General features: G+C 36.3%; 1 protein-coding gene across 5 annotated transcripts in view; it reads right to left on the minus strand.

The window, feature by feature from the left end:
• The window catches only part of VRK2 (VRK serine/threonine kinase 2), a 114,362-nt gene extending 86,903 nt beyond the window's left edge, over nt 1-27,459 (minus strand). For 2 of the 5 annotated variants that reach the window (XM_045884952.3, XM_045884951.3), the window contains exons 1-2: nt 27,293-27,457; nt 25,169-25,309 (exon numbers count right to left, since the gene is read on the minus strand). In XM_045884952.3, the coding sequence (XP_045740908.1) occupies nt 25,169-25,304 (136 nt within the window). In that variant the 5' untranslated portion in view covers nt 25,305-25,309; nt 27,293-27,457. Of the gene's footprint in view, nt 1-25,168; nt 25,310-26,831; nt 27,215-27,247 lie in introns of those variants that run through there. The other 3 variants (XM_045884949.3, XM_045884950.3, XM_054509864.2) reach the window with 3 other exon arrangements.
• Nucleotides 27,460-27,702: the final 243 nt, after the last annotated feature.

A 27,702-nucleotide genomic window follows, 5' to 3' on the forward strand; every position in this document is an offset into this window, starting at 1 on the left:
CAGTTCAAAGTAATGGTCATAAAAATGATTAATGAGCTCAAGAGAGAGCAATGTATGAATAAAGTAAGATTTCAACAAACAGAAAAATTTCAAAACACAAAACAAATTATAGAGCTGTAGAACATAATAACTAAACAAAAAATTCAATAGAGATTGCTTCTCAGACACTTTTGGCTAAAAATCAAGTGCAAAAAATTCAATAGAGAGGTTGGTTCAACAGCAGACTAGATCAAATCGAAGAAAGGATCAGTGAACTCAAAGACAGGGCAACTGAACTCATAAAATTGGAGAAGCAACAAGAAAAAAAAGAATGAAAAAGAGTGAAGATAGCTTAAGGGACTTATGGGATACCATCAAGCCGACAATTATATGCACTATAAGGGTCCCTGAAGGAGAAAAGAGAAAGGAGCAGAAAGCTTATTCAAAGAAGTAATGACTGAAAACTTCCTTAACCTCCGGAAAGAAACAGACATCCATATCGAAGTAGCACAGTACCAAACAATATGAATCTAAGAATACCCACACTGAGACACATTATTCTTAAACTGTCAAAAGTTACAGACAAGGACAGAATCTTAAAAGCAGCAAAACAGGGGCACCTGGGTGGCTCAGTCGTTAAACATCTGCCTTCGGCTCAGGTCATGATCCCAGGGTCCTGGGTTCAAGCCCCGCATTGGGCTCCCTGCTCTACAAGAAGCCTGCTTCTCCCTCTCCCACTCCCCCTGCTTGTGTATGTTCCCTCTCTCACTGTGTCTCTGTCAAATAAAAAAATAAAAAAAAATCTTAAAAAAAAAAAAAGTAGCAAAACAACTTTCTATGTATGAGAGAACTCTCATTAATCTAATAGTATCCTGTCTTGCAGGACAGAAAAGAGTGGGATGATATATTCAAAGTGCTGGTTGGGGGGTGGGGGGACCAAAAACCTGCCAACCAACAATCCTCTAGTTGCAAATTTATCCTTCACAATTAATGGTGAGATAAAGTGTTTCTCAAACAAAAGCTAAAGGAGTTTATAACAACTAGACTCACCTCACAAGAAATGTTAAAGGGAGTGCTTAAGTTGAAACAAAAGGACATTAATTTTCAAAGTGAACATATATGAGAGTATAAAACTAGTTGGTAAAATATACAGCTAAATTCAGAATAAGCTAAGATTGTAATAATAGATGGTAAATCACAACTGTAGCATAAAGGTTAAAAGACAAAAGTATAAAAAAACTATAATAATTTGTTAATGAATAAAAACGACAAAAGCATGTAAATTTTGACAATAAAAACATACAATCTGGGGAAAGGGAGTGTAAAAATGTAGATCTTATCAATATGTTCAAAGTTATTACCAGCTTAAAACAGAGTGTTATAAGTAGGTGTTTTACATAAGCTTCATGGTAATTAATAAACAAAAACTTATAGTAGATACACAAAAAATAAAGCAATCAAAGCATATACCACTATGAAAAAAGTCAATTCACAGAGGAGAGCAAGAGAAGAAAATGAACTATAAAACAGCCAGAAAACAACAAACAACTACCAAAATGGCAGTACTAAGTGCATACCTATCAATAATTACTTTAAATGTAAATGGACTGAATTCTCCAATCAAAACACACAGAATATTGAATATTAAAAAAAAAAGATCCAACTATATAATGCCTAAAAGAGATTCACGTCAGCTTTAAAGACATACAGAGACTGGAAGTGAAGGGATGAAAAAGAAAGATGTTTTATGTCAATGGAAACAAAAGCAAGCAGGGGAAACTACTATAGCAAACAAAATACACTTTAAACCAAAAACTGTAACAAGACAATGTAATGATAAAAGGATCAATTAATCAAGAGACTATAACAATTATAAATATTTATGTACCCGAAATAGGTGCACCTAAATATAGAAAGCAAATATTAACATATCTGAAAGAGGAAACAGCAATACGAGGATATTAGGGGGTTTCAATATCCTAATTGCAACAATGAATAAATCATCAGACAAAAAGTCAATTAAAAAACACTGGACTTCAATCGTATGTTAAACAAGATGGACCTAACAGACACATACAGAACAGACCTTCCGAGAGCAGGATACACATTCTTCTCAAGCACATATGGAACACTCTTCAAGATAAACCAGGTTAAGTGACAAAAAAAGACTAGATTTCTTAAAACAAATTTAAGAAGTTGAAATCATATTCAGTATCCTTTCTGACCACAATGGTATGAAAGCAGATATCAATTACAAGAGGAAAACTGGAAAATTCACAAAAATATGGAAACTGACCAACATGCTCCTGAATGACCAATGGCTTAAAGAATTAAAAAAGGAAAAAATAACATACAACTCCACACACACACACACACACACACACACACACACACACACAATCTGATTAAAATGAGGACCTAGACAGACATTTTTCCAAGAAGACACAGATGTCCAACAGACACATGAAAAGATGCTCAACATCACTAATCAGGGAAATACAAATCAAAATCACAATGAGATGTCACCTTATTAACTGTCAGAATGGCTAAAGTCAAAACAAGAAATAACATATGTTATTTTCACACACTGTTGGTGGGAATATAAATTGGTACAGCCACTGTGGAAAACAGTATGGAGGTTCTTTAAAGAATTAAAAATGGAAGTAATTCCACTACTAGGAAATGAAAACACTAATTCAAAAAAGTATATGCAACTCTATGTTTATTGCAGCATTATTTGCAATAGCCAAGATATGGAAGCAATCTAAGTGTCCATCAATGGTTGAATGGGTAAGGAAGATATGGTATACACACACACACACACAAATATTACATAGCCATAAAAAAAGGATGATTGTGCTATTTGCAAAACATGGATGGACCTAGAGGGTATGATGCTAAGTGAAATAACAGAATGAAAAATACCATATAATTTCACTCACATGTGGAATATAAAAAAAAAAAAAAAGAATAAACAAAAGGCAGAATCAGATCTATAAATACAGAGAACAAAGTAATGGTTGCTAGAGGGAATGCGGGTGGGAGTATGGGCAAAATGGGTGAAGGGGAGTGGCAGATACAGACTTTCAGTTACAGAATGACTAAGTCATGGGAATAAAAGGCAAGCATCCAGAATGCAGTCAATAGTACTGTAAAAGCACCGTATCTTGACAGAGGTAGCTAGGCTTGCGGTAAGCACATCATAATCTATAATGAAGCTGAATCACTATGCTGTACACCTGAAACTACTGTAACATTGTGTGTCAACTATACGCAAATAAAAAAATTTAAAAAATAAAAAATAAAGTACCCTTTCCAGGTAAAAAAACTTGAAACAAATGAAAATGAAAACACAACGGATCAATACTTATGGAATGTAGCAAAAGCAGTTCTAAGAGGAAAGTTTATAACAATCAACTTGTACACTAAGAAAAAAGAAATATCTAAAATAAACAACCTAACTTTATACATCAAGGAACTAGAAAAAGAACAAACAAAGCTCAAATTTAGTAGAAAGAAGGCCATAACAAAGATTAAAGTGGAAATAAATGAGAGACTGGGAAGACAATAGAAAAGATCAAGCCAGACAAGGACACTCCAAGAAAAAAAACATTGCAGGCCAATATCCCTGATGAACATATATATAAAAATACTCAACAAAATATTAGCAAAATGAATTCAACAGTATATTAAATGTTCATACACCATGACCAAGTAGGATTTATTTTTGAAATGCAAGGATGGTTCAACATATACAAATCAATCAATGCAATCCACACATTGACAAAATGAAGGATAAAAGTCATAAGATCATGGCAATAGATACCAAAAAAGCATGTGACAAAATCCAACATCCTTTCATGACAAAAACCTCTCAAAAATTTGGGTACAGAAAGAACATACCTCAATATAATAAAAGCCAACTATGAGAAGCCAATATCTGACATCATAACAAACTGTGAAAGCTTAAAGCTTTTCTTTTAAGAAGAAACAAGACAAAGACACCCATTCTCAACCACTTTTACTCAATATAATACTGGAAATCCTAGCCAGAGCAACTCGCAAGAAAAAAGAAACATGGGCGCCTGGGTGGCTCAGTTGGTTAAGCGACTGCCTTCAGCTCAGGTCATGATCCTGGAGTCCCGGGATCGAGTCCCGCATCGGGCTCCCTGCTCAGCGGGGGGTCTGCTTCTCCCTCTGACCCTCTTCCCTCTTGTGCTGTCTCTCATTCTCTCTCTCAAATAAATAAATAAAATCTTTAAAAAAAAAAAAAAAAGAAACAAAAGGTATCATCCAAATAGAAAAAAAGTAAAATTGTGTCAATGACATGCTATTATATAGAGAAACCCTGAAGGACTCTACAAAACAACTACTAGAACTAATAAACACAGTGAAGTTGCAGGATACAAAATCAATACACAAAAATCTATACACTAACAATGAGCTACTGGAAAGAGAAATTTAGAAAACAATCCCATCTACAATAGCATCAAAAAGAATATATTATTTAGGAATAAATCTGACCAAGGACATGAAAAATCTGTACACTGAAAAGCATAAAACATTGATAAAAGAAATGGAAGAAGACACAATAAATAGAAAGATAGTCTGTTAATATTAATTCAATTAATATTGTTAAAATATCCACACTACCCAAAGGAATCTACAGATTGCTGTGCAATCCCTATCAAAATTCCAATGGCTGTTTCACAGAAAATCCTAAAACTTATATGGAACCGCAAAAGACCCTAAATAGCCAAAGCATTTTGAGTAAGAAGAACAAAGCTGGAGGCATCGCATTTCTGATTTCAAATGACATTACAAAGCTATATTAATCAAAACAGCATGGTATTGGTACAAAAACAGACACATAAATCAATGGTATCTAATAGATAGCCCAGAAATAAACCCATGCATTCATGGTCAGTTAATTTTTGACAAAGGAGCTAAGTATATACAATGAGGAAAGAATAAGCTCTTCGATAAATGGTGTTAGGAACACTGGGTAGCCACATGAAAAGTAATTAAGCTGAATCCCAATCTTATACTATACACAAAAATCAACTCAAAATGGATTTAAAGACTTGGGTGTAAGACCTGAAACCATAAAATACCTAGAAGGAAATGTAGGGGTATGTTCCTTGATATTCATCTTGGTAATGATATTTTGGATTTTACATCAAAAGCAAGTCAATAAAAGCAAAAATAAACAAGTGGGACTACATCTAACTTAAAAACTTCTGCACAACAGAGGAAACCATCAACAAAATGGAAAAGCAATGCATGAAACAGCAGAAAACATTTGCAAACCACATATCCAATAAGGGATTAGTATCAAAATATACAAGAATTCATACAACTCATTACCAAAAACCAGATAACCTAATTTTAAAATAGGCAAAGGAGCTGAATACTTTTTTCCAAGAAACCATCCAAATGGCCAATAGGTACAAGGAAAGGTGCTCATTATCACTAATCAGAGATATGCAAATTGAAATCACAAAGAGATTTTCACCTCATGCCTGCTAGAATGGCCATCATAAAAAAGACAAATAGAAAATGCTACTGAAGCTATAGAGAAAAGGAAACCCTTTTAGACTGTTGGTAGGGATGTAAACTGGTACAGCCACTATGGAACCAGTATGGAGGTTCCTTGAGAAATTAAAAACAAAACTACCATATGATCCAACAATTCCATTTCTGGGTATGCATCCAAAGAAAATGAAATAATTATCCTGAAGAGATATCTGCACTCCCATGTTCACTGCAGCATTATTCACATGGCCAACACATGGAAACAATCTAAGTGTCTGTCAGTGGATGAATGGATAAAGAATATATATACAATGGAATATTATTCAGCCTTATATAATTATTCACCCTTATAAAATGGAAATCCTGACATGGGTGACAGCATGAATGAACCTGGAGGGCATTATGCTAAGTGAAATAAACCAGACAGAGCAAGACAAATACTACACAGTATCATTTATATGTGGAATTTTTAAAAAAATAAAGTCAAACTCATAAAAACAGAAAGCAGAATGGTGGATGCCAGGGGCTGAGAAGTGGGGGAAATAGGGATAGGCTGGCAAAAAGTTATAAACTTTCAGCTATAAGATGAATGAGGTCTGAGGATCTAATGTATAATATAGTGACTATAGTTGATAATACTGTAATGTATAATTGAAATTTGTTAAGAAAGCTGAACATAAGTGTTCTCACCAAAATGTGTGAGGTGATATATGTGTTAACTCAACTGTGGGAATCTTCACACAATGCGTATGAATATCAAAACATTATATTGTACACTTTAAATATACTATAATTTTTTTGGTCAACTATGTCTCAATATAGCTGAAAAAAGCTTCAAAAATACTTAGGTATAATCCAACAAAATATGTACAATATCTATATGAGGAAAACTGCAAAAGTCTGATGAAAGAAATCAAAGATCTAAAATATGTGGATAAATATTCCCTGTTCATGGATAAAAGACTCATATTCTTAAAATAACAGCTCTTCCCAACTGCACCTATAGATGCAATGCAATCCTACTGAAAATACCACCAAGTTATTTTGTGGATATTAACATACTGATTTTAAAGTTTATATGGAAAAGCAAAAGATTCAAAAAAGTCAACACAATACTAAAGAAGGAGAACAAAGTCAGAGGACTAACAGGACTCAACTTCAGGACTTTCTATAAAGCTACAATAATTAAGACAGTGTGTCCGTTTCATAAGAATAGACAAAGAGATCAACAGATCAGAATAAAGAGTCCAGAAATAGGCTCACACAAATACAGCCAACTGATTTTACAAAGGAACACAGGCAATTCAAGAGTAATGGTAATCTTAGCAAACAGCACTGGAACTGGACATCCTCATGCAAAAAACTGAATGTAAACACTGGCCTTACATAAATATTAACTCAAAATGGTTCACAGACCTAAATATAAAACACAAAATTATAAAACTTCTAGAATATAACATGGGTGAAAATCGAGGTGAACTACAGTGATACGTTTTTAAATACAACACCAAAAGCATAATCCAGGAAAGAAAAAAACTGATTAGTTGGATTTCATTAAAACTGAAAATTTCTGCCCTGCAATACACTATTAATAGAATGAAAAAAACCACCCACAGTCTGAGAGAAAATATTTGCAAAACACACACCTGATAAACAGTACTCATATCCTAAATATACAAAGAACTCTTAAAATTCAACAATAAAATCAACAACCCACTTAAAAATAGGCAAAAGATCTGAATAAATAGCTCCACAAAGATGATAAACAGATGGCAAGTAAGTGTATGAAAAGATGATAAACATCTTATGTCATCAGGGAATTGCAAATTAAAACAACAATAAGATAAAATTACACATTTATTAGAATGGCTGAAATCCAAAACACTGACCATATCAAATGCTGACAAGGATATGGAGCAATAGAAACTCTCATTCAAACGAAAAGAAGAAGACCTCTCATTCATTGCTGGTGGAAATGCAAAATGGTATAGCCACTCTGGAAGACAGTTTAACAGTTTCTTACAAAGCTAAACACAGTCTTATTACATGATCCAAGAATCACATTCCTAGGTATTCACCCAAAGGAGCTGCAAACTATGTCTACACAAAAACCTACACACGAATGCTTATATCAGCTTTATTCGTAATTGCCCAAAACAGGAAAACAACCCAGATGCCCTTTAACAGGTGAATGGATAAGCAATCTGTGATATAGCCACATAATGAAATATTCAGCAATACAAAGAAACATGCTACTAAGCCATGAAAAGATACAGAGGTAACTTAGATGCATACTGCTTAGTGAAGAAGCCAGTCTGAAATGGCTACATAATGTATGATTCCAGCTATATACCATTCTGGGAAGGGGAAAACTATAAACAGTGAGAAAACCAGTGGTTTCCAGGAGTTTAGGGGCAGGGGGAAGAGGGATAAATAGATGGAACACAGGGGAAATTCAGGGCAGTGAAACTATTCTTTATGATACTATAATGGTAGTAGATACATGATACTATGCATTTGTCAAAACCCATAAAACTGTACAAGTGAATATTAATGTAAATTACGGACTTCAGTTAACAAATGTACCACACCAATTCAAGCCAACAATGCCAAAATTATACACAGATATTGGAACTATCTGACAAAGACCTTAAAGCAGCTATTACAAAAATGCTCCAGCAAGTAAAGGCAAACACATTTGGCATAAATGGAAACATACCAGTGCAGTAAAAACATAGAAGATACAAAGAAAAATCAAATAGCACTTTTGGAATTGAAAAACACAATGACCAAAAATTAAAAGAAAAAAAGAAATTCATGAATGGGCTAAATAGGATTATGGAGATGACATGTGAAAGAAACACTGAATTTGATGATGGCCTAAAAAAATTTGTCCAACCTGAAAAGCAGCAAGATAGAATACAGAAAAATTACAAAGAGCATCAAGAACCTGTAGGCAACAACAAAACATTTTAACACTCATGGTGTTGGAGTTCCAGACGTAAAGAAGAGTGTGGTGCTGAAAAAATATTTGATGAAATAATGGCTGACACGTCCCAAGTTTTATATATACAAAAACCGACAGTGCAGTGAATCCCCAACAGGATAAACTTAAAGAAATCAATGCCCAGATACATCTAATCAAATGGCTGAAAGCTAAAAACAAAGAAAAATCTTGAAAGGAGCCAGAGTAAAACAATACATTAACTAGAGAGGAACATGACTCAAATGACTGGATTTTTCATCAGAAACCATGAAGACCAGAGGAAACATGTTTGAAGTATTGGGGGAAAAAACAAAAAGCTGTCAATCCAGTATCCACCAAAAACTTCTTCAGGCATTAAGGCAAAATTAAGAAAAACTGAAAGAATCCATAGCCAGCAGACCTGCTATATAAGAATTGCTAGAGAAAGATATTCAGAAAAAAAGAAAATTGTACAAGGAAATGCACACTATTGAGAATAAAAGAAGATAAAAAATGGTAAGTATCTGGGGAAATGTTGATTCTCTTCAGTTAAAATATATTTCATAGTTGAAGTAAAAATTATAATATGGTCTGGAGGATTTTCAATGAATACAGTGGTAATATATAAGACAAGTACAACGTATCAGAATGTTAGGATGCCACCAAAGAAGGGCTTGGAAACTGTAGCATGAAATACTTATGCTACAAGAGAAGACAAATAAGTTTCTACCTAACGAAACTAGGAAAAGAGCTAACTACACCCAAATCAAACGGAAGGTAATAATAAAGAAAAAAACAGAAATCAATGTAATTGAAGAAGAAAAACAATGGAGTCAATAATGAACCCAAGGGCTGTTTCTTTGAAATGCTCAGTAAAATTGATATACCCATATCATGACTGACAAAAAAAAATAGAGAAAAGATAAAAATAATCTATATCAGGAATGAAAGAGGGAACATCACTATAGAACCTGTTGACATTAAAAGTATAATTATGAACTCTACACATATAAATTTGACAATTTAGATTCAGTGGAGCAATTCTCTAAAAACCACAAACTACCAAAAGTTACCTAAAACAACCAAATTAGTCCTAAAACTACTAATCAAATTAAAATCAAGTTAAAAAAAAAAAACTTCTGGAAAAAAGTACCCGTAAGCCCAATGACTTCACTGCATAGTTCTACAAAACATTTAAAAAAGAATACCAATTCCACATATTCACTTCCAGAAAGCAGAAAAGGAGGGAATAATTCACAATTCATTTTATGAACCCAGCATTACCCCGAAATCAAATCCAGACAAAATCAGTAGGAAAAAGAAAAACTACAGACCAATGGCCCTCGTAACGCTGATGCAAAAAAAAAAAAAAAAAAAAGGAAACTACTGTTATCCACCATATGAAGTCTGAATAAGAAAAACCACACAATCATAATTGATGCAGAAACATTTGACAAAATGTAATACCCATTCATGATAAAAAAAAAAAAAACAACTTTCAGTATGCTAGGGGAGAGCTTCCTCAACTTTATAAAAACTATCTACAAAAAAACCTATAGTTAACATCATACTAAACGATGAGAGGCCGAAAGCTTCCTCCCCAAAATTGGGAACAAGTCAAGGATATCCATTACCACCACTCCTATTCAATAAAGTACTAGCAGTCTTGGCCAGTGCAGTGAGTCAAGAAAAATAAAGACATATATATTGGAAGGAAGAAATAAAGTGGTCCCTATTTGCAGAAGACACAATTATCCATATAGAAAATCCCAATCTGGAAAAAAATATCCTAGGATAACTAAGTTTACCAAAGTCATGGGAGATAAAGTCAACATGCAAAAATCAATTGTATTTCTATATATTAATAATGTACAACTGGAAACCAAAATTATAAAAACAATGCCACTTTCAACAGCACCAAAAATTTAGAAAGAAAAACAAAATTTTCATATATACCTAACAGTACATGTACAGGACCAGTTATGCTAAAAACTATAAAATGCTGATGAAAGAAATAAAAGACCTAAAGAAATGGAGAAACATACTGTATTGGAATACTCCACATAGTAAAAATGTCAATTCCCTCCAAATTTATATTTAGATTTAAGTCAATGCCAACCAAAATCTCAGCAAAGTTCTGTGTTTTTGTCTTTTTTAAATAAATACAGGTAAATTGATTTAAAAATGTATACAGAGAGGCAGGAACTAGAAGAGATAAAATAATTTTGAAAAAGAACAAAGTTGAAGGAATCACATTACCCCAATGTCCTTCAGTGGCAGAATAAACAAACTGTGGTACCTCCTTACAGTACAAATACTACTTGGCAATAAAAATAAATGAACTACAGAAACACACAACTTAGATGAATTTCAAAGGCACTATGCTAAGTGAAAAAAATCCAATCTCAAAAGGTTACATATTGTATGATCCCACTGGTAGGAATTCTATACATTCTTAAAAAGACAAAATTTTAGTGACAGAGAAAAGATCATTGGTTGCCACTGGTTAGAGCTAAGGAAGAAGTGTAACTAAAGGAAGATTTTAGGGATGATGAACCTATTTTGTACCCTAACTGTTGTGGTACGGTAAAATCCATAGAGATGTACACAGATGAAAAATTTTTAAATTTTTCTCTGTATCAATTTTAGAATAATATTAACAAAAAGATACAATATATAATCATAATATGAAGTAGAATATAGTGCTTAATGACAAAGAGGCAAAAATGATTTTGAAAACAAATACACAGTGTACAACGCTGGCAAAAAATACAAAAAGGTAACAACAGTAGGCTTCAAGTGGAAGGTGGGACTTCAATAAACAATTTGCATATATAGAAACTCGAAAGAATGCTGTTGAGAATCCCAAAACGGAACAAGCAAGTTGATCCTAGTATTTATTTCCAGCAGTGAATCTCAAGACTATGACATACAAAAATTACATTTTAAAAAATATTTACTATATCACCACACCCTTAATTTTGAAAATGAGTTCTTGCATCGTTGGTAAAAAAAAAAAAAAAAAAAGCTTAGTCTCTATAAGGTTATTAAATCTCCTCCAAATATAAATTATTTATTAATTGCATATTCAACTTTGTAGCTTATTAAATATTATAGCACAGTTATCTTCAAACTCTTTTAGGGACAGAATGTTCCTCAAAAGCTTGATAACACAGACCAAAGCAGAAATGCTCAGGCTGAAACATGGGTGGAGGGACCAGAGACTCAACCCATCTCACCTGCAGACCAGGCTCCATTACAGACAACTGTGAAGACCTATGGGTAACTGATTTGCTACCTTCTGAGTTTGTAACAACATCAGTCATAACTACATTTGTAATAATTTCTTACTAAATGCTAGATTTTTGCTCTCTTTTGCTTTAAGCATAAACAGTAGCATTCTGGTCATATTAAATTCTATCATTATATTTTCACTTGGCTTTATTTATTTCTGCCATTTTATGATGTCCTCATTTAGCTCTTTTTAGTGATTTTACTATCGAGTAGAACAATAACAACAACAACAAAAACTCTGCTTATTTTACTCTTTATTTACATGTGCATGAAAAACTTTGATCTTTTCAGGTATATTTTATTGTTTAAAGTACTTCTCTTTTGGGGCGGGGGCGCCTGGGTGGCTCAGTCGGTTAAGCTTCTGACTCTTGATTTCAGCTCAGGTCACGGTCTCGGGGTCGTGAAATACAGCCACATGTCAGGCTCTACGCTCAGCATGGAGTCTGTTGGAGATTCTCTCTCTCCCTCTCCTTCCTCCTCTACCCCTCCCCATGCCCGCTTGCTCATGCACTCTCTCTCAAATAAATATATAAAAATTTTTTAAAAATAAAGTACTTCTCTTTGACAACTGATAAGGGATTTTTGGCAATGATACTCTGTAAAGGATTTTAGACTGTTTTTATCTAATACAGTAACTGGCAACTGTAATGCTCTGTAAATTTATATTATTGTTACTCTTCCTTGTGGTTCTTTGCCAGTTGCTTACTGGTAGTGGTACATACTTCATATTTACTTCATTTTATGGTAGACTATTTTTCAATCCATTTACCTATTTCTCAAACACCCAACACTGATACACTCTAATTCAGATATTTTCATTATTACTAACTAGATACATTTTGAGCTTGCTTGAAGGACTGATATGTAATTTAACTTTTTTTGTTTAACTTTTAACTTCATAATTACTAATCACGGTTCATTAAGCTACTTTAGAAATATGGACTGCATTATAAAATTCTATGTTCATAACGATTTTCACTAAATTTGGTTGTACTTTGTATCATCAAATCTTCTAATATTTTAATTCATTTACCTCTTATAAGTCTCTTCCAATTATATACTTTGAAGTGTACTTTATTTTCATGCTAACCTGTTACAAAATAATTTCAGATTTCCTAAGACCTCAAATGCTCCCTCCTATCTCTTAAGACACATTTAATTTGGTCAGGTAATATACTGGAATGATAGCCATATTTCTCTTAGCTATCATGAAGTCTTTGTATTTTCAGCCTATGAATTAAGGGTTAACATGGTTCTTGTCCTTCTTTCCTAAAATCATATTGTAAAATTTGTATTTCGTTTAAACACCTACTATGTAAGGACTTTAGTCCCACCTGCACTTTTTGAAACACTTTCTAATATTCATGCTGAAATTAGGTTTCAAATAAGGGATATCTTTCTCTCTTTAATTATGGTCTCTATTTTTCAGGTCTTTACCTTTTCATGTGATATTCTTATCATCCAAAGATATATTACATAGACAGATAATAGTGCTATTATTTTTCTTCTTGATGATCTCTTTAGGTCATTTTTCTCTGACGCAGATTTGCTTTGCTTGTTCATTAATAGTACAACTAATTTTCCGTAAAGCCTCTATCCATGTTTCAGTATCTCTCACAGCCTTTTAGGATCTCACAGAATTTCAGGGTCAGAAAGAACTTAAATGTCCTTCTCCCAATAAAAACCTCTATTTTTACCAATATTCCATAATGCTTCAATTTATGTTACACTAAATTTCTGAACAGTTATACTTGTTCAAAAGCTTTCTGCTGGAGTAGAAATTCTGATATTATAGTCTACACAATTTTTTTCTTCCCCTTTTCATCACATGGCAATGTAAGCTCATTAGATATACAACTTTCTTTTGCTTTCTTCTCATTTTTTCTTGAAATGTATCATGTGGGGATTTTTTTAATGGGTCTTACTACTTTTCCTTTACCATCTTCCTAACACATTGTAAGATGGAAGGTTTACAGAACTAATACTCATTCTCAACTGTTAATACATTTGACACTGGAGATCTATATTAGAATTGGAACACGTGATCTTTTAATAGAAACAAGATCAGGTATAACGAATAGCTTTTCTTCACATTTTCAAGAAACGGAAATTAATAACCCCATTAGCACCATAAGTGCTCAAAAACAAATATTCTAATGTAATATGATATTTTGTTCATTCTTACCCTTGCTATGTATATACTCCAAAGAAAAAGGGATTCTAGCATAAAAACTAGCATTGCAATACTTTTTAAATATCTCTTTTCCACTAAAAACACCTAAAGATATGACTCTGCATGAAATGTTACAATTTTTCAATAAAATCATTTATAGATTTGTAATAAATCACTATTATACAATAGTATCTTGAAGGAATTAAATAATTTTCTAAAAACTATACTTCTATTACAAATTAAGTATTTTGGTATCTGGACAAATTTTATATGAAAACATATTCTTTATCAAGATTCCACATATCTAAATGTTTTGTTTTACTCTTAAAAGACCTAGTTTTCTCAATAGCATATCTTTGCTATCCAATGAAAAGAAGCCATGGTCACGAATAATCCAGTATTTGTTAAAGTATCTATTTTTACATGGTGCTTATTTAAAATTGTATCATAGGGATTTAAAGAGGCTTCTTTTGATCTTCCTGCTGCTTATTAGACTCAAAACAAATGCATAAAATTACTCATTTTTCAAAAAGCAAAAAATCCACCAAATCTTTCTTATTAATTTGTATGCACTATTGGTTGACTATTCCCACTTTTGTTCACAAAAATATTGTTTGACCTAAGTATAGTACATTTTTAATGTATTTTTCCAGTTCTTAGCATTAGATTTACTATAAACATCAGATGTTCTTCCACAGATTTTGTGAACTTAATATTAAAAACATATCACTGATGCTCTACACCTCGAGTTGTCAATCTGAATGAAAATGACACCATTATCAGCATCATCACTAACAGATTTCTTAAATTAGCTGCCAATACTATCAATTAGATATTTCACGGTTATTTTAGAAATGAGCATGTCAAAAGCATGTCATTTGCAACTAATTTCTCTGGCTAGCAATAAATTCAAAGTGTTCTTTGACAAAGGACATCAATTAGTAGTGCAAAGAGACCTGAGTTCAAATGTAGATGGAGACAATTATTAAAACTGTGGCATGCAAGTAAATTACTTAACCTCCCCCTAAGCCTCCATATCTTCCTTATTAGTTTACTGGAAGAATTAAATGAAATAATGCATGTAAAGCATTTAACACAGAGCGTGGCACGCACTACGTGAGAGATTTCAGTAGTAGTTGATGTTGATAATGATTTCCTAAAAAAGATTTAAAGAACTATCCGTGGCAGTTATTGGATGCCACAGACACTTTATGACTCATCTGCTATTCTTTACTGCAGATTTGCTCTTTCATTCTTCTCTACTTTTCTATGTTCTCCGTTCATGGGCTCCTGAGTGAGGCTTTGGTAACATTACCTCGAAGAACGTCATTAGGTGGCACTCAGAACACCTACAATGGAAGCAATGCTCTCCACGAGCCTCTTTCATACATGTTGTAGCTTCCAATTGCTCTTGCTTAAAATAAATTTGGGGAAAGCTGCTTTTGCTCCACATTGAGCATAGATGAGAAAAATGGCCAGTGTCTCTGGGGAATAATTAACAAAAGACAGTTTGTTTCATCTCCATGATAAAATACAGCATCCCTATTAGAAGGCGAATTCATCATTCCCAAAAGTTAAATAGAATGACACTTTAAAAGTAATTCCAGCTGATTAAATTTAGGGTTCTGAAAAAAAAATTTAATTCATGAATATACTCTGAATCTTTCATTTGATTTTAAAATGTATAAATGTTCATTTAACTTTGAGCCCTTGCCTCTCAGTGTTCTATTCTGAGCTAGTCAAACAAGTGGTAGCAGGCATGCTGGGCTCAATAATACTGCCTCTCCTATTTAAATACTCTTTTTCACTTGGATTGCAAATTAAAGACAGTCTCCTGAACACTGACACATTTTCGATGATTGATTTTGCAAAACGTGTTGATTTTTCTTCCACTGTTTTGCCTCCGTGTGTGTCAACTTTGGCCTTCTTTTCTTGCTCCTTTGCAGAACTGCTGTCTCTTTGAAGCCATTGTCTGCCTCATATGAAAAACGTACATGAAACCTCATGACTAATTACACAGACAGAAAATTCCTGATCTCAAATACAAAATACCTCTGCCCAGGAACCATAACACAAAAGCTTCCGACTATGTACACAACTCTTCATCAAACCTTTCGTTCACTTGAATTAAAAGAAATTCCAGTAATTTTTTTTTTCTGTTGAAGTTGTGTTTACATTCTTTGAAAAGCAGATTTCTTATGCATGTTACATGCCTACAAATCAATCCATTTAACAACAAACAACATCCATCCATTTCCTCCACAAAAGTTTATACTTGCTGTTAGGTCTGCTATTAGGTGCTTCTGGATGAATTCAATGAAGTGTTACTCAGTACTGTTTTGTTCTAGATACAAAACTGTCAATACAAAGTCCATTTTTTAACTCCCGACACTACGCATTAGCAAAGTATTCTTTTCCCAATAAATCCTATAATCTACAGATTAAGTACATGGTTTCTTATATTTTAAAAATATACTTGAAAAGAAAATGAACAGATACTTCTCTCCCCCCAAAATATACAAAATAATGTCTCTAAATCTAAAACTACAGGGCCTTACACACATACTACATCTTACAGTATATGCAGCACAAAATCTCATCTCCGATAACCTAGTTGGTGGGCCAATTTTTTTTTCCCACTAACGGACTAGTTCTAGAGTTAATTCAACCCATCATTTTTGAAAAACTATTGAATGCAAGGCCTCGCTTTGGCACTCGGAGAGAAGGCCTGCAAGGAGTTTATAATCTAGTGTTGGGGGGTAGTGGTGAATACAAGAGTATGCGAACAGTAATCCTGTGAAACCACGATAGGCACTGTGAAAAAACACGCCAGGGAGACAAAGAGAGGAAAGTTGGGGGTACTCCCCTGCTTGCCTCTTCCGCGTGTTAATTTCCATAAGGGCCACCGGCCACCATTTGTTTTCACAACCCATCCGAGCACCAGACTCCCCTAGCTCCCAGTCTGCCAAATCTAGGTACTCCACTCTGTTTAGCCGTGGCTTGCCTTTTTGTTAGACCAGCTCTCCTCTGCCTCTAGTTGTTGTTCTTCTCGTGCAGCTACCAAGTGCAGTAAATGCAGCACGTGCCATCACACTCTGATTCTGGGAAACCCTGCAAGAACTACCAGTGCACCGATTGGCTAGTCCAACCTTGGATATAAAATTTTAGTCGCTTGCAAATGATGTTTCCGAATGGGGAGACGAGGGGAGGAAGGGGAAAGGTAGCCACACTACCCCAGAAATGGCCACGATACCTAAGCAGAGTAAGTTGGAATAAGGTCTGCACATGAGCCAAAGCTTAGAATTTCATTGCCTTTGTTGGCTCGTGTCACTTCTTTAATTAATGTCACTTTCTCTGTTTTAATATCAGAGCAAGTGACAAGAGTGCTTCTGGATGAATTGTGTTTTCTGAGGACTATATGGCATACTCTCCCGCAGTCTGACAGAGGGACGTGCCAGCTTTACTTGGCAGTGACAATGCACCAGCTTTAGTTTTAGTAGTTTAATTTGTGGCAGTTATATGTTTTGAATACGTTGAAGTATTCACAACGGTCTCATGGAATCTGTTCCATAGATAAAGTTTACACAGTGGAAAAGAAAAGGCAATGGCTATAAGGCGATTAGGAAAAGCTTCTCTTGGCCACAGCTGGCCTGATAGGCATTCCTGTAAATTTAAGGGCATTTAGGGGATGGGATTAAAGAGATCACAAGGAATGATGGCCCCCCCCAATTTCTTTTTGCCCAGTTCTGTAGTTGGTGTGAGACGATCATAAGGAATATGATATTTAGAACTCAATTTTATGCAAAATCCATTATTCAAGAAGTGAAGTTTATATACATGATAGACATGCAATGAAATAAATGTTAGAATAGAAAACTTTGTTACTTATGCATTAAGTTGATTCTAACATTTTGGTAAACTAAGTTTTTATTGATATAAAATTCAGAAGAATTTCTGCATTGAGGATAAAGGACCAAACTTTTTCCTTTGGTGTGCTAAAGATCTTTTGGTTTCAGGCTCAAGTATTCTGAAGGTTTTTTGTTTGGACTTTTTCCTTCAGCTCCTTTATACACTTTCGTGAAGCTTCATCAACTCATGGCGAGAGCTGCCACCAAGGAGTTCTTCCAAACTTTGCCTGCCCTTTCTAAATTTAGGGTTCTATATTGCAGCAGGTTGAAGATCTGGCTTTGATTGCACCTGGCTCTGCTGGAGAACAGAAATATTCATCTCCACTGAAGGCATGCTGCTTAAGTGCTGGAGGCACTTGCAGGAGAGACACTCTCATTGGAAACTTCATTACAATACCTTCTCTTCCCTACATGAAGTAGTAATTCTCATTCACCAAAGACAGAACTGTGCCTGACACAGCCACGGGAGCTCCTGTTTGACTTTCAAAATTAATCAACCTCTAAGCTGGAGTAGAAATGGCATGTCCTTTAACCTTAAGCACAAAAAGCTCTCAACAGACTGCAGTTTTTATATCCCTGGATGAGAGTTTGGGCCCCTAATACTTAAACTTGATGCACATACTGGGTTTCTGGCATGCTTTTGCCCATACCCATCTGCTAGCCTGGCACTGTGCCCATTCAGAAGGTGTGATGCCAGTTTCAATAGGGCATAGGTGCCAATCAAAGATGGGTTTGGAGGGGCAGCATGCAGAACGCAGCAAAAGTCAGCTCTTCTGCCAGAAGATCCTCCTGTTATCATATAATGCCAATGAAGGGCCACATGCTTCATTGCTTGGGATCACATTGCATCTGTAGATGTTTCTGGCCTTCAATGGATGTCTTTCTACGGAAGCATTTTCGTCAAGGATTACTTGATTGGAGACATTAAAGAAAAATATAACTGAAGTCCATCCTTTTAAAAGAAACAGTGGAAACCTTCAACAATTGTCTTGAAATAATGGCTGGGTTTTCTGTCTTTTCTCCTAAAACACTCTTTCATGTAGAATATTGTACAGTGAGTTCAGTCCATGTATTGGAGTTAAAAGGGACAAACATTCCGAAGAAGCACTAATTGCAAAACCAAGTACCTAAGCAGTATGCAACCCATAAACACTTCTATATCGTTAAGTGTGAATGGTGGACAAATTTTCATCACCTAAATAACTATTTTCTAGTGAATTCTCGCATTTAGAGCTTCAGAGTTTAATTTTCCTCTCCTTTGTTTTATAAACATGGATATTCCTGTGTCTTAAAAGAAAGACCATACCTACTATTTATTCCTCTTCCGTATCGAAAGGAAAAAAAACAACAACAACAACAACACTTCAGAAGCAAAGTCTATCCATATTTCATAAGGAAGCCAGAAGCTCTCAAAAACTGAGAGTTCTTTTATTGTGTGGCAATAGAGGTGAGCTCATTTCATGAAGAAGAAATTTCCCTATAGCAGTTAGGTTTCAAATTTTAAAACCTTGACCACTATAAACAGTTACAGGATAGTAACAGGTGCAGTAGAAGAAACATAATACAGAAATCAATGAAGAATGCAGCAGTTTGTAAATCTTCCCTGAAGGCAAAAGAGTTTGACAGTAAAACTGCTAAAAATGAAGAACCATAATATATGTTAAAAAGAAGATCAGACACTTAAAATGAAAAAGACAAGCAAAAGCTAAGCCTTAGAAGAACTCTCCCTTTTCATACAAAGAATCCAAACTTCTGTAAATATTTAGATTTCTTGACTGATAGGCACATGAACACTCCTTTTTCTCTAAAAATTCAAAATTAATAGCCTATGGACAGCAAATACAAAATTAAAACACATCTCCTACAGACTTCTATTTCTTGTGTAAAGGTCTAACAGGTGCATTAAATTCACAAGATCCCAGTGATTCCTTCCTCTTGTGAGTATCTCTCTCCACACCCTCGTCTGATAACTACTTTATCATATATACTATAGTTTCTAATACAAGTTTTCCCTTTTTCGTGTTTATTTCCTTCTTCTTTTCACCCCCACAGTATTGTTTGCAGAATTTTCTAGTTACAATCCTAGTGGCACCATAATGTTGCATTGTGTCAGATAAGACTAACTGCTTTTCCCAAAGCCTTCTCTGTAAGACATTGCCAAAATAACACAATATAGCGAAGTATAATAAAGCACTAAGTGTTCCAATAACTCTGGTGCATTATCACTGGGCTCTTCTGAACATTATCCTACGTACCTTCACAATGAATCCATTACTGTGAACAAAAAAGTAAAATAAGTAAAAACTACACATGCGTAAGTAATTTTTTCTATTTCTTCAAAAATAGAAGTCTGTTTCCTTATCAATAAGGGAGTTAAACTTTGATAATTTCTAAAAATCCTACTTAGGCTACCCTGGTTCCTCACTCCCCTCAAAAAAAAGTTTTCTTCTATACTTCTAAAACAAAATAGAGCTAATCTGAAGACATGACCCAAAAAATGTATGACCATCACCTAGATAAAGTCTACACATTTATGCATGGATAAGTGATTCGATCTTAGAGCTTCACCAGAGGTTAATTTTAGTTATAATAATGTGTTACTCTTTATAAAAAATAATGCTATTGATTTATGGCAATAAAGCATATATAGATTCTATCAGATGATGTTGTAATAACTGTCTCAGCTTTTCTTGCCACTAAGGTACCTCTGTAAAATTACAGGCTGGAATTAAGGGTTGACATCTGTAATTATGGAAGGGAATAAAGAAGACTGGCTTGTGCAGGTTGAATATCCCAACCTCAGTCTCAATCTCTCAAGCAAATAACTGTTGAACATCTACTCTGTGCTTGATATTCCAAAGATGCTAACTGGTCATTGCTATGCCCGACTTCAAAAAACTAAAACTGCTGCAGATAAATAATCTCTGTTTTTACTCATATAAGCCTTCAAAGGAATTCAGCTTAAGTTTATTACGTATAACTTTGTTTTCCTGGATTTTTTTTTTTTTTTACTAATTTCTGAAACCCAGTATCTTCCATATCTGAAGTACATGAGATTCAACTTAAATGAGAACTTTTTACTATGTCATCATAGCTATTATTATAAATTCTAGGGGTAAAAATATTTAGGTCAGTAAGTAAAATGTCATAGTCTTCCAATGGCATTCTCTATGTTCTTAGTTTACGATATCGGTAGCCAAATCTATCACAATCCATGGCAGGATAAATGGAAAATCCCTCCAATGGATGTCTTTGTCACCATCCTAATCACCTGTGGCACCAGACACTAAACCTGGATTCAGCTAATCAATGAGGATAGGTGTTTCCAAATAAATAAATAAATACATTACATTACATTTAAGTGCTTAGTAAGCTCCAAGTTCTTTAAAAACATTACTTTATTTAATCCTCACAATTATTGCTGTCTCAGTGATACAGAATAGAAACAGTCTTGTGACTAGGTGGAAGTCATTCAGTTTTTAAATGTCTTAGGTCAGAATTCAATCCAGATTTGCCTAACACCAAAACCCATGCCCTCATTTATGCAATTCTGTGTCTGTGTTGCACCTAGCGGTAAAGATGAATTCAGACTCGGTTCTCTCTCCTTCCCTGGAAGTTTAGAAACTTTTTCACTTAGTTGATATTAAAATGACAGCAATTTTCCCATTCCCTGAACCAGCTTCCTCCCACCCCCTTTCTTTTCATATATAAAGAAATAACCTTGGCTTTGTTCTTGTATTCAGACCTTTCTTTTCCCCTCTTATAACTATTTCTATTAATGCTATACAGGCACATTATTTGTCCAAGTCAAGACCAAATACCAAAATTCTCCATCCCTTCCCCTTGACTCTCAGCTGATGATTCCTCAAAGGCCTTGGCTACTGATCTCAAAGCTAGAGGACAGCTGGACATGCACAATGAGTTAGACATGGCAGCTGGCTTTTTCCCAGCCTCAGGCAACAAATGCTGAGGAAGTGTCTGACGAAACAGTGTATCTGGAAAGAAGGACACCTGGGGGCGCCTGGGTGGCTCAGTTGGTTAAGCGACTGCCTTCGGCTCAGGTCATGGTCCTGGAGTCCCAGGATCGAGTCCCACATCGGGCTCCCTGCTCAGTGGGGAGTCTGCTTCTCCCTCTGATGCTCCCCCCTCTCATGCTCTCTCTCTCTCTCTCATTCTCTCTCTCAAATAAATAAATAAAATCTTTAAGAAAAAAAAAAAAAGAACACCTGGAAAGAAGGTAGCGGGACACAAAGGTGTTGTTAAGGAAAACCTGAATTTCTTCACTTATACACAGGAAGTGGTGAGAAACATGGTAAAGTGAAAAATATGATACAATTTCATATGAATTTGCTTAGATGACTTTGAAAATAATTAGTAAAAACTAAGTTGAATGAAGTGATTGCTGATGGCATCTCATTAAAGAGCTGATCCTATGATTTACAAGTGCCACTCTGGATGGAACACTGACAACATCTGGAACACTCAGCTTTATTATATATTCTGAAGTATGGAGCCTCTACCTCAAAATAGCTAAACATTTCTTCAAAATCTTTCCCCAGTGGCATGCACTTGCTAGTATTCCCAGGATCCAGGTTCTAACATTCAGATAGTAGGGGTACAGTATAACATATGGAACCTTAAAAATTGCTGTAAAACAGGGGTGCCTGGGTGGCACAGTCAGTTAAGCCTAGGACTCTTGGCTTTGGCTCAGGTGGTCATCCCAGGGTCGTGAGATCTAGCCCGGCGTCAGGCTCCATGCTCAGCATGGAGTCTGCTTGAGATTCTCTCTCCCTCTCCCTCTTCCCCTCCTGCTCATGCTCTCTCTCCCCTCTCTAAATAAATAAATCTTTAAAAAAATTGTTGTAAAACAAATATTATTTTGATAGTGAGAAAAAATAAGTAAAAAATATGTGACATATACTTAGACTGAAAGAAGCAAAGACTTTTTGGTATTTAAATAGGGACAAATAGAGCACATGCCTGAGCAAATTTCTTTTTCACAACAGGAACCACACAAGTAGTGAATGTATGTATATGTATATAGACCTATGTTTAATTTTTAAAATACATTTAAATACATATTAACATTTTATATATTTATATTTTAAAAAAGAAAAGGAATAAGTTCATTACAACCCATGCTTTTCTGTATTTCTTTGAAATTGCTCAAATAATTGAAATATTAGAAATCTAAAGTATAACTGATAAGCCATGAGATCCAAGGCTATAGCTCAGCGACAACAGAAATTTATTCAACTCCCTATCGCTGACTTTGAGTCAGCACAATATACGAGAGATCTTAGCTCTTTGCTGTACAAGAGAATTCACTAATTCAAAGTCTCAGTAAACACGTATTTTATGGGGAATTCTACTCTCTGCGGACTCTAAGTATACTCCTATGGTCTTTATCTGTACCGTCTAGTATGGTAGCCACTAGCTAGATGTAGCCATGGAGCTCTTGAAATGGGACTGCATATATCCTGGATTTTAAAGACTGTAGCTAGAAATAATTTCTTTTTAAAAAAATATTGATAACATGTTGGAAAAATATTTTAGATGTATTGGATTAAATAATATATATCAGTGAAATAAATTTCACCTGTTTCTTTTTACTTTTTTTAATGTGGCTCTTAGAAAACTTTAAGTTACATAAGTGACCTTCTCCTGAACGGTGCTGCTTACGGCACTCACAACCTAGCACTCAGAATCACAGCATTTTTTAAGCAAGTTCAAACTCTTTCGATAAGGACACTGTTCTCTAACCCATACATTTTTGTGGGTGTTGGTCTTATCTTCCCAACTTGATTAGACACTGAGATGATTAATAAGGAGTTACCTTTTTACCGAATTTCATTCATTTGTTCAAAATGACAATTCTATCAGGATAGGAGCTTTATTCATTGTGATTCATGAAACATGTTTGTGAAGGGTGGTGAAATACGCCACTCTAAACTATGCCTCTTCGGCCTAAGGATTATCTTGGGCTGAGGGTACCCGAAAAGGAGCAAGTGCAGGGAGAGGCTTTCTCTGAACTCCCTTTATTTGCATAAAGACAGATCCTCCAAAAAAGACTCAATTGTTATAAATTCCCTCCAGGGAAGTTTCATCAACCAGAAAAAAAATACTCTTACCACAAGAGATTAGAAGTTGATACCACTTCCAGACAAACTTTGTCACAAACTATCATATCCCCCATCTATTCTCCTAAGGGCCCATTCATCTTCCCTAAAGATCATTTACTGTCCTTTAAGTGACCTCCATCCCCTCTCCTTTTCCCCTAGTAAGACAGTGTATAAGCTCTCAAATCTCACTGCTCTTTGGGGGTATTCACTTTTTTTTTCTCTGTGATCTCCCCATGCACATAACATTAAAAATTAGTAAATTGGTGTAGCTCTTCTCCTGTTGTCAGTATTTCAGAAACCCAGCTCTCGAACCTAGGAGAGTAGAGGCAAAGTCTTTCCTTCCCTACTGTCTGAGATATTTAATGAGGAATCCAAGATTCCCCCAGTGGAGGTCTTTTACCAGCTTTTTAAACTCCTATAAGAACAGATGTAATGAGTCAATCCATTTAGGAGAATTTATCCTTGAGGGTAATTTTTTTTAATCACTAATATTTATCTTATTTTATTCATTAAATCCAGTCATGTAATGGATAGTTCTGATCAATCAACTACATATTTAAGGTAGCCCTGAACGATCCTTTTAAATTCAGTGTAATTTAAAAATTTTTAAATGTAGTGTAAAAATATATTCAACTAGAGTTCCTTATCTGTACCAAAGAAAACAAAAAATAATTTTGAGCATCTATTTTCTCATTTATCAAGGATGGCAAATAACTAGTACCATCTAGATGCACAGGAGAGAAGTTAATTCATTCCACACAACAGATGCCTTGAGGTATTAAGACTCAATTCTCCAGTGAAGCCTAGTTAAGAAATGACCAGAACCCTGTATTACTTTAATATTAATGATTAAGATTCACAGAGTGTTTGGATTTAGACAGTTGTGGTTTCTGAGCTATAAAAAGCAATGTTTCCAGGAAAACACACTCTCCGAAAAGAACATCAACATTTATCTGGTGGACTTTATAACCAGGCTCTAGGTCTTCTAGGAGTCATTCAGAAAAACATGGACAGCAAGGAGTGGGGTCAGTCGTGTCTTAAACCAGACATTCTGGTAAACATTAATGATGCTCATTTACTTAATAAAGTACATTTATGAATTCTATTGTAATTCAAAGTTTCAATTTTCAAAATACTAAGTGATCACAGTTTCCATCACATATACAAGAATATTTGGTAACTTATACTTTACCTAAATATATCAGTCCAAATCCTCCAGAGCCAATCATTTTGCCCAGCATCCATTGTTTTCCTTCTGTATCATCCAGAACCTTGCCTTCTGGAAGTGGAACAGGAAGTTTGTATTTCTCACTTCTTCTTGGTGGCATCACTTCTGTTGGCAGAAAGGTTGAGATAAGTCATTAAAAATAAAAACAGCAAAAAGTCCAGTTAAAATACATTTCTCAAAATGTCTTCTATGGGGCACTTTCCCAGGTTCCTACAAATGAGGATTATGAGGTCAGTTGGACTTGGGAAAGCCCACACACTATATTAAAATTGGAATTTTCACATACAACATTGAAATCTAAGAAGGACTGATACTAAAAAAACAAACCTTTTGAACTTCACTTAACATGTCCAAAATTCATTTAGGGGAGTCTATAATACCTACTAACAGTGCAGAATATCCCCTAAAAATGAGTTTACAATTCCCGATGACAAAGAGAAAATAAACATATACATGCAAATACTCCTTTCATTGAGAATGTTAAGTATCAAAGATGAGGTCTTTGGTCACTAGGAGAGAATACAGCTTTGGATTAGGAAAACATGGACAATGGCGACAAATATCACCAAGCACAGCAAGTCACATCACTGACACAGAGCAGGTACTCAGGAAATATTTGTTAAGTAAGCCCGGAATTTTCATGGATATATAACTTCTCAGAGCACAAGGCCACAGAGCAGTTTCAGGGGTAGCACACTACTCTTTGTTTCTTTAGACCCTGTGTCTTCTCCACCCTCATCAAAGTGAAAAGTGCCCTGCCTTAGAGATTAACCAATTACATGTGGACACAGGTTTGTGAATGCCACAATGAAAGATTTTTAGTTGGAAGAGAAAACTGCATAGGGAAACACACACACACACACACACACACACACACACCAGCATATCTTCCTGAGACTAATTTACATGTGAAGGTAATTGCAATCCTCTAAGTATTTCCAAAGAAAAAAAATTTTAAAACTGGTGAGTGCTTTGAAATGAAAGTTAAAGTTTTCGTTGTATAATCTTCCCATTTTCTGAATGAGAAAGTTTCTGTTCCTTCTAATAAGGCTTCCCTCCTTCACTTACCTTTTTTTTTTTTTAAAGATTTTATTTATTTATTTGAGAAAGTCAGAGATAGTGACAGAGAGCATGAGTGGGGAGGAGTGGGAGAAGCAGGCTCCCCGCCGAGCAGGGAGCCCGATGCGGGACTCGATCCCAGGATCCTGGGATCACGACCCGAGCCGAAGGCAGACGCTTAACCGACTGAGCCACCCAGGTGCCCCCTCCTTCACTTACTTTTATCCAATGCCCTGCTCTCTTTTACTTAGCATCAGCGTCTCAGAGCAAAGGAACACAGCTGAAACCTTTAATGATATTCACCTGTCCTTCTAACACAACCACAAGGGAAACAGGGAATTTACACGGTGAACTATGCTTCAGGTAGTTTTGTGGGGACTCCCCTTGACCAATACTTTATATATATATATATATATATACTGGTGTCCAATACATATTTGCGGACTTAAAACCTAGTCTGCAAAGAACAACTTTTCCGCAGGGCATAAATCCTGAGTAAGTATGAAGAGAATAAACACAGTTTCGGAGGGAAGTCCGCGCCATCAGAACTTGAAAGCTGAAACTGCACCTCCTGGGCGGGGTTCCGAGGAGCAAGCGGCGGCCTCTTCTCAAGGCCCGCCCCCGACACGGGTGCCCTCCGCTTTGGGGTTCCTTCCAGGGCCGCTATGAAAAGCGCTCACACGAGTTGCCGGCGTCCAGATGTCTGAACACGTGCCAGGACCGGCTTGGGCGGGCCGTGGCAGGGGCCGGGGGCACCGTGCGGCCCGCCACCCGCCTGCCCCCGGCTCTCGGAGGCCCCGGGCCGAACCGCCGCGAAGCCCGCCGGCGTCTGCAGACTACCTTCCCGCCTCCAGCTCTCCCTGCCCCGGCGGAAAGCTGAACCCGCCCCGCCCGCGCCTAACCCCTCCGGCCGGCGCTCTGGGCTAACGCGAGTCGAAGGGGCGCCGGTTCTCGCTCCGAGTTAGGAAAAAGCGCGCGACCAACCGCGGAAGCAGGGACCCGCCCGGGCCGGGAGGCTCCGGCGCTCACCCCGACGGCAGCTCCTCCAGCGGCGCGGCGGGGCAGGCGGAGAGCGGGGCGCGGAAGTGCCGCTCCACCCGACGCCCAGGACCGGGAAGGAGGGAGGCCCGGCCCGGCCCCGGGTTTCCCCCGCCGCCAGGCCGCGCGAGGCACCTCCCGCCTGCTCTTGGGGCCGGGCGGGGCCGCGCGCCTCCAATCCCGCGGGGAGGCGGGCCCGGCCCGAGCCGGCCCTCGGAAGGGCCCGCGCTGACGTCCCCGCACCCGCGCCGCCTGCGCGGGGCGAGCCCGGCGTCGCCTGGCTCCGGGCGGAGACGCAGGCCTGGGGGCTCGCGAAGCCTCGAACGGGCCGCGGCGGGTGTTTTCGCGCCGGTGCCCCGCCCGCGCTCCAGAGGCGTCCAGGGGAAGAGCGAGCGCCGCGT

Source organism: Mirounga angustirostris, unplaced genomic scaffold (genome assembly GCF_029215605.1).
Source record: "Mirounga angustirostris isolate CCGP_5_RB_7025 unplaced genomic scaffold, mMirAng1.0.hap1 SCAF_10, whole genome shotgun sequence".
Classification (NCBI taxonomy): domain Eukaryota; kingdom Metazoa; phylum Chordata; class Mammalia; order Carnivora; family Phocidae; genus Mirounga; species Mirounga angustirostris.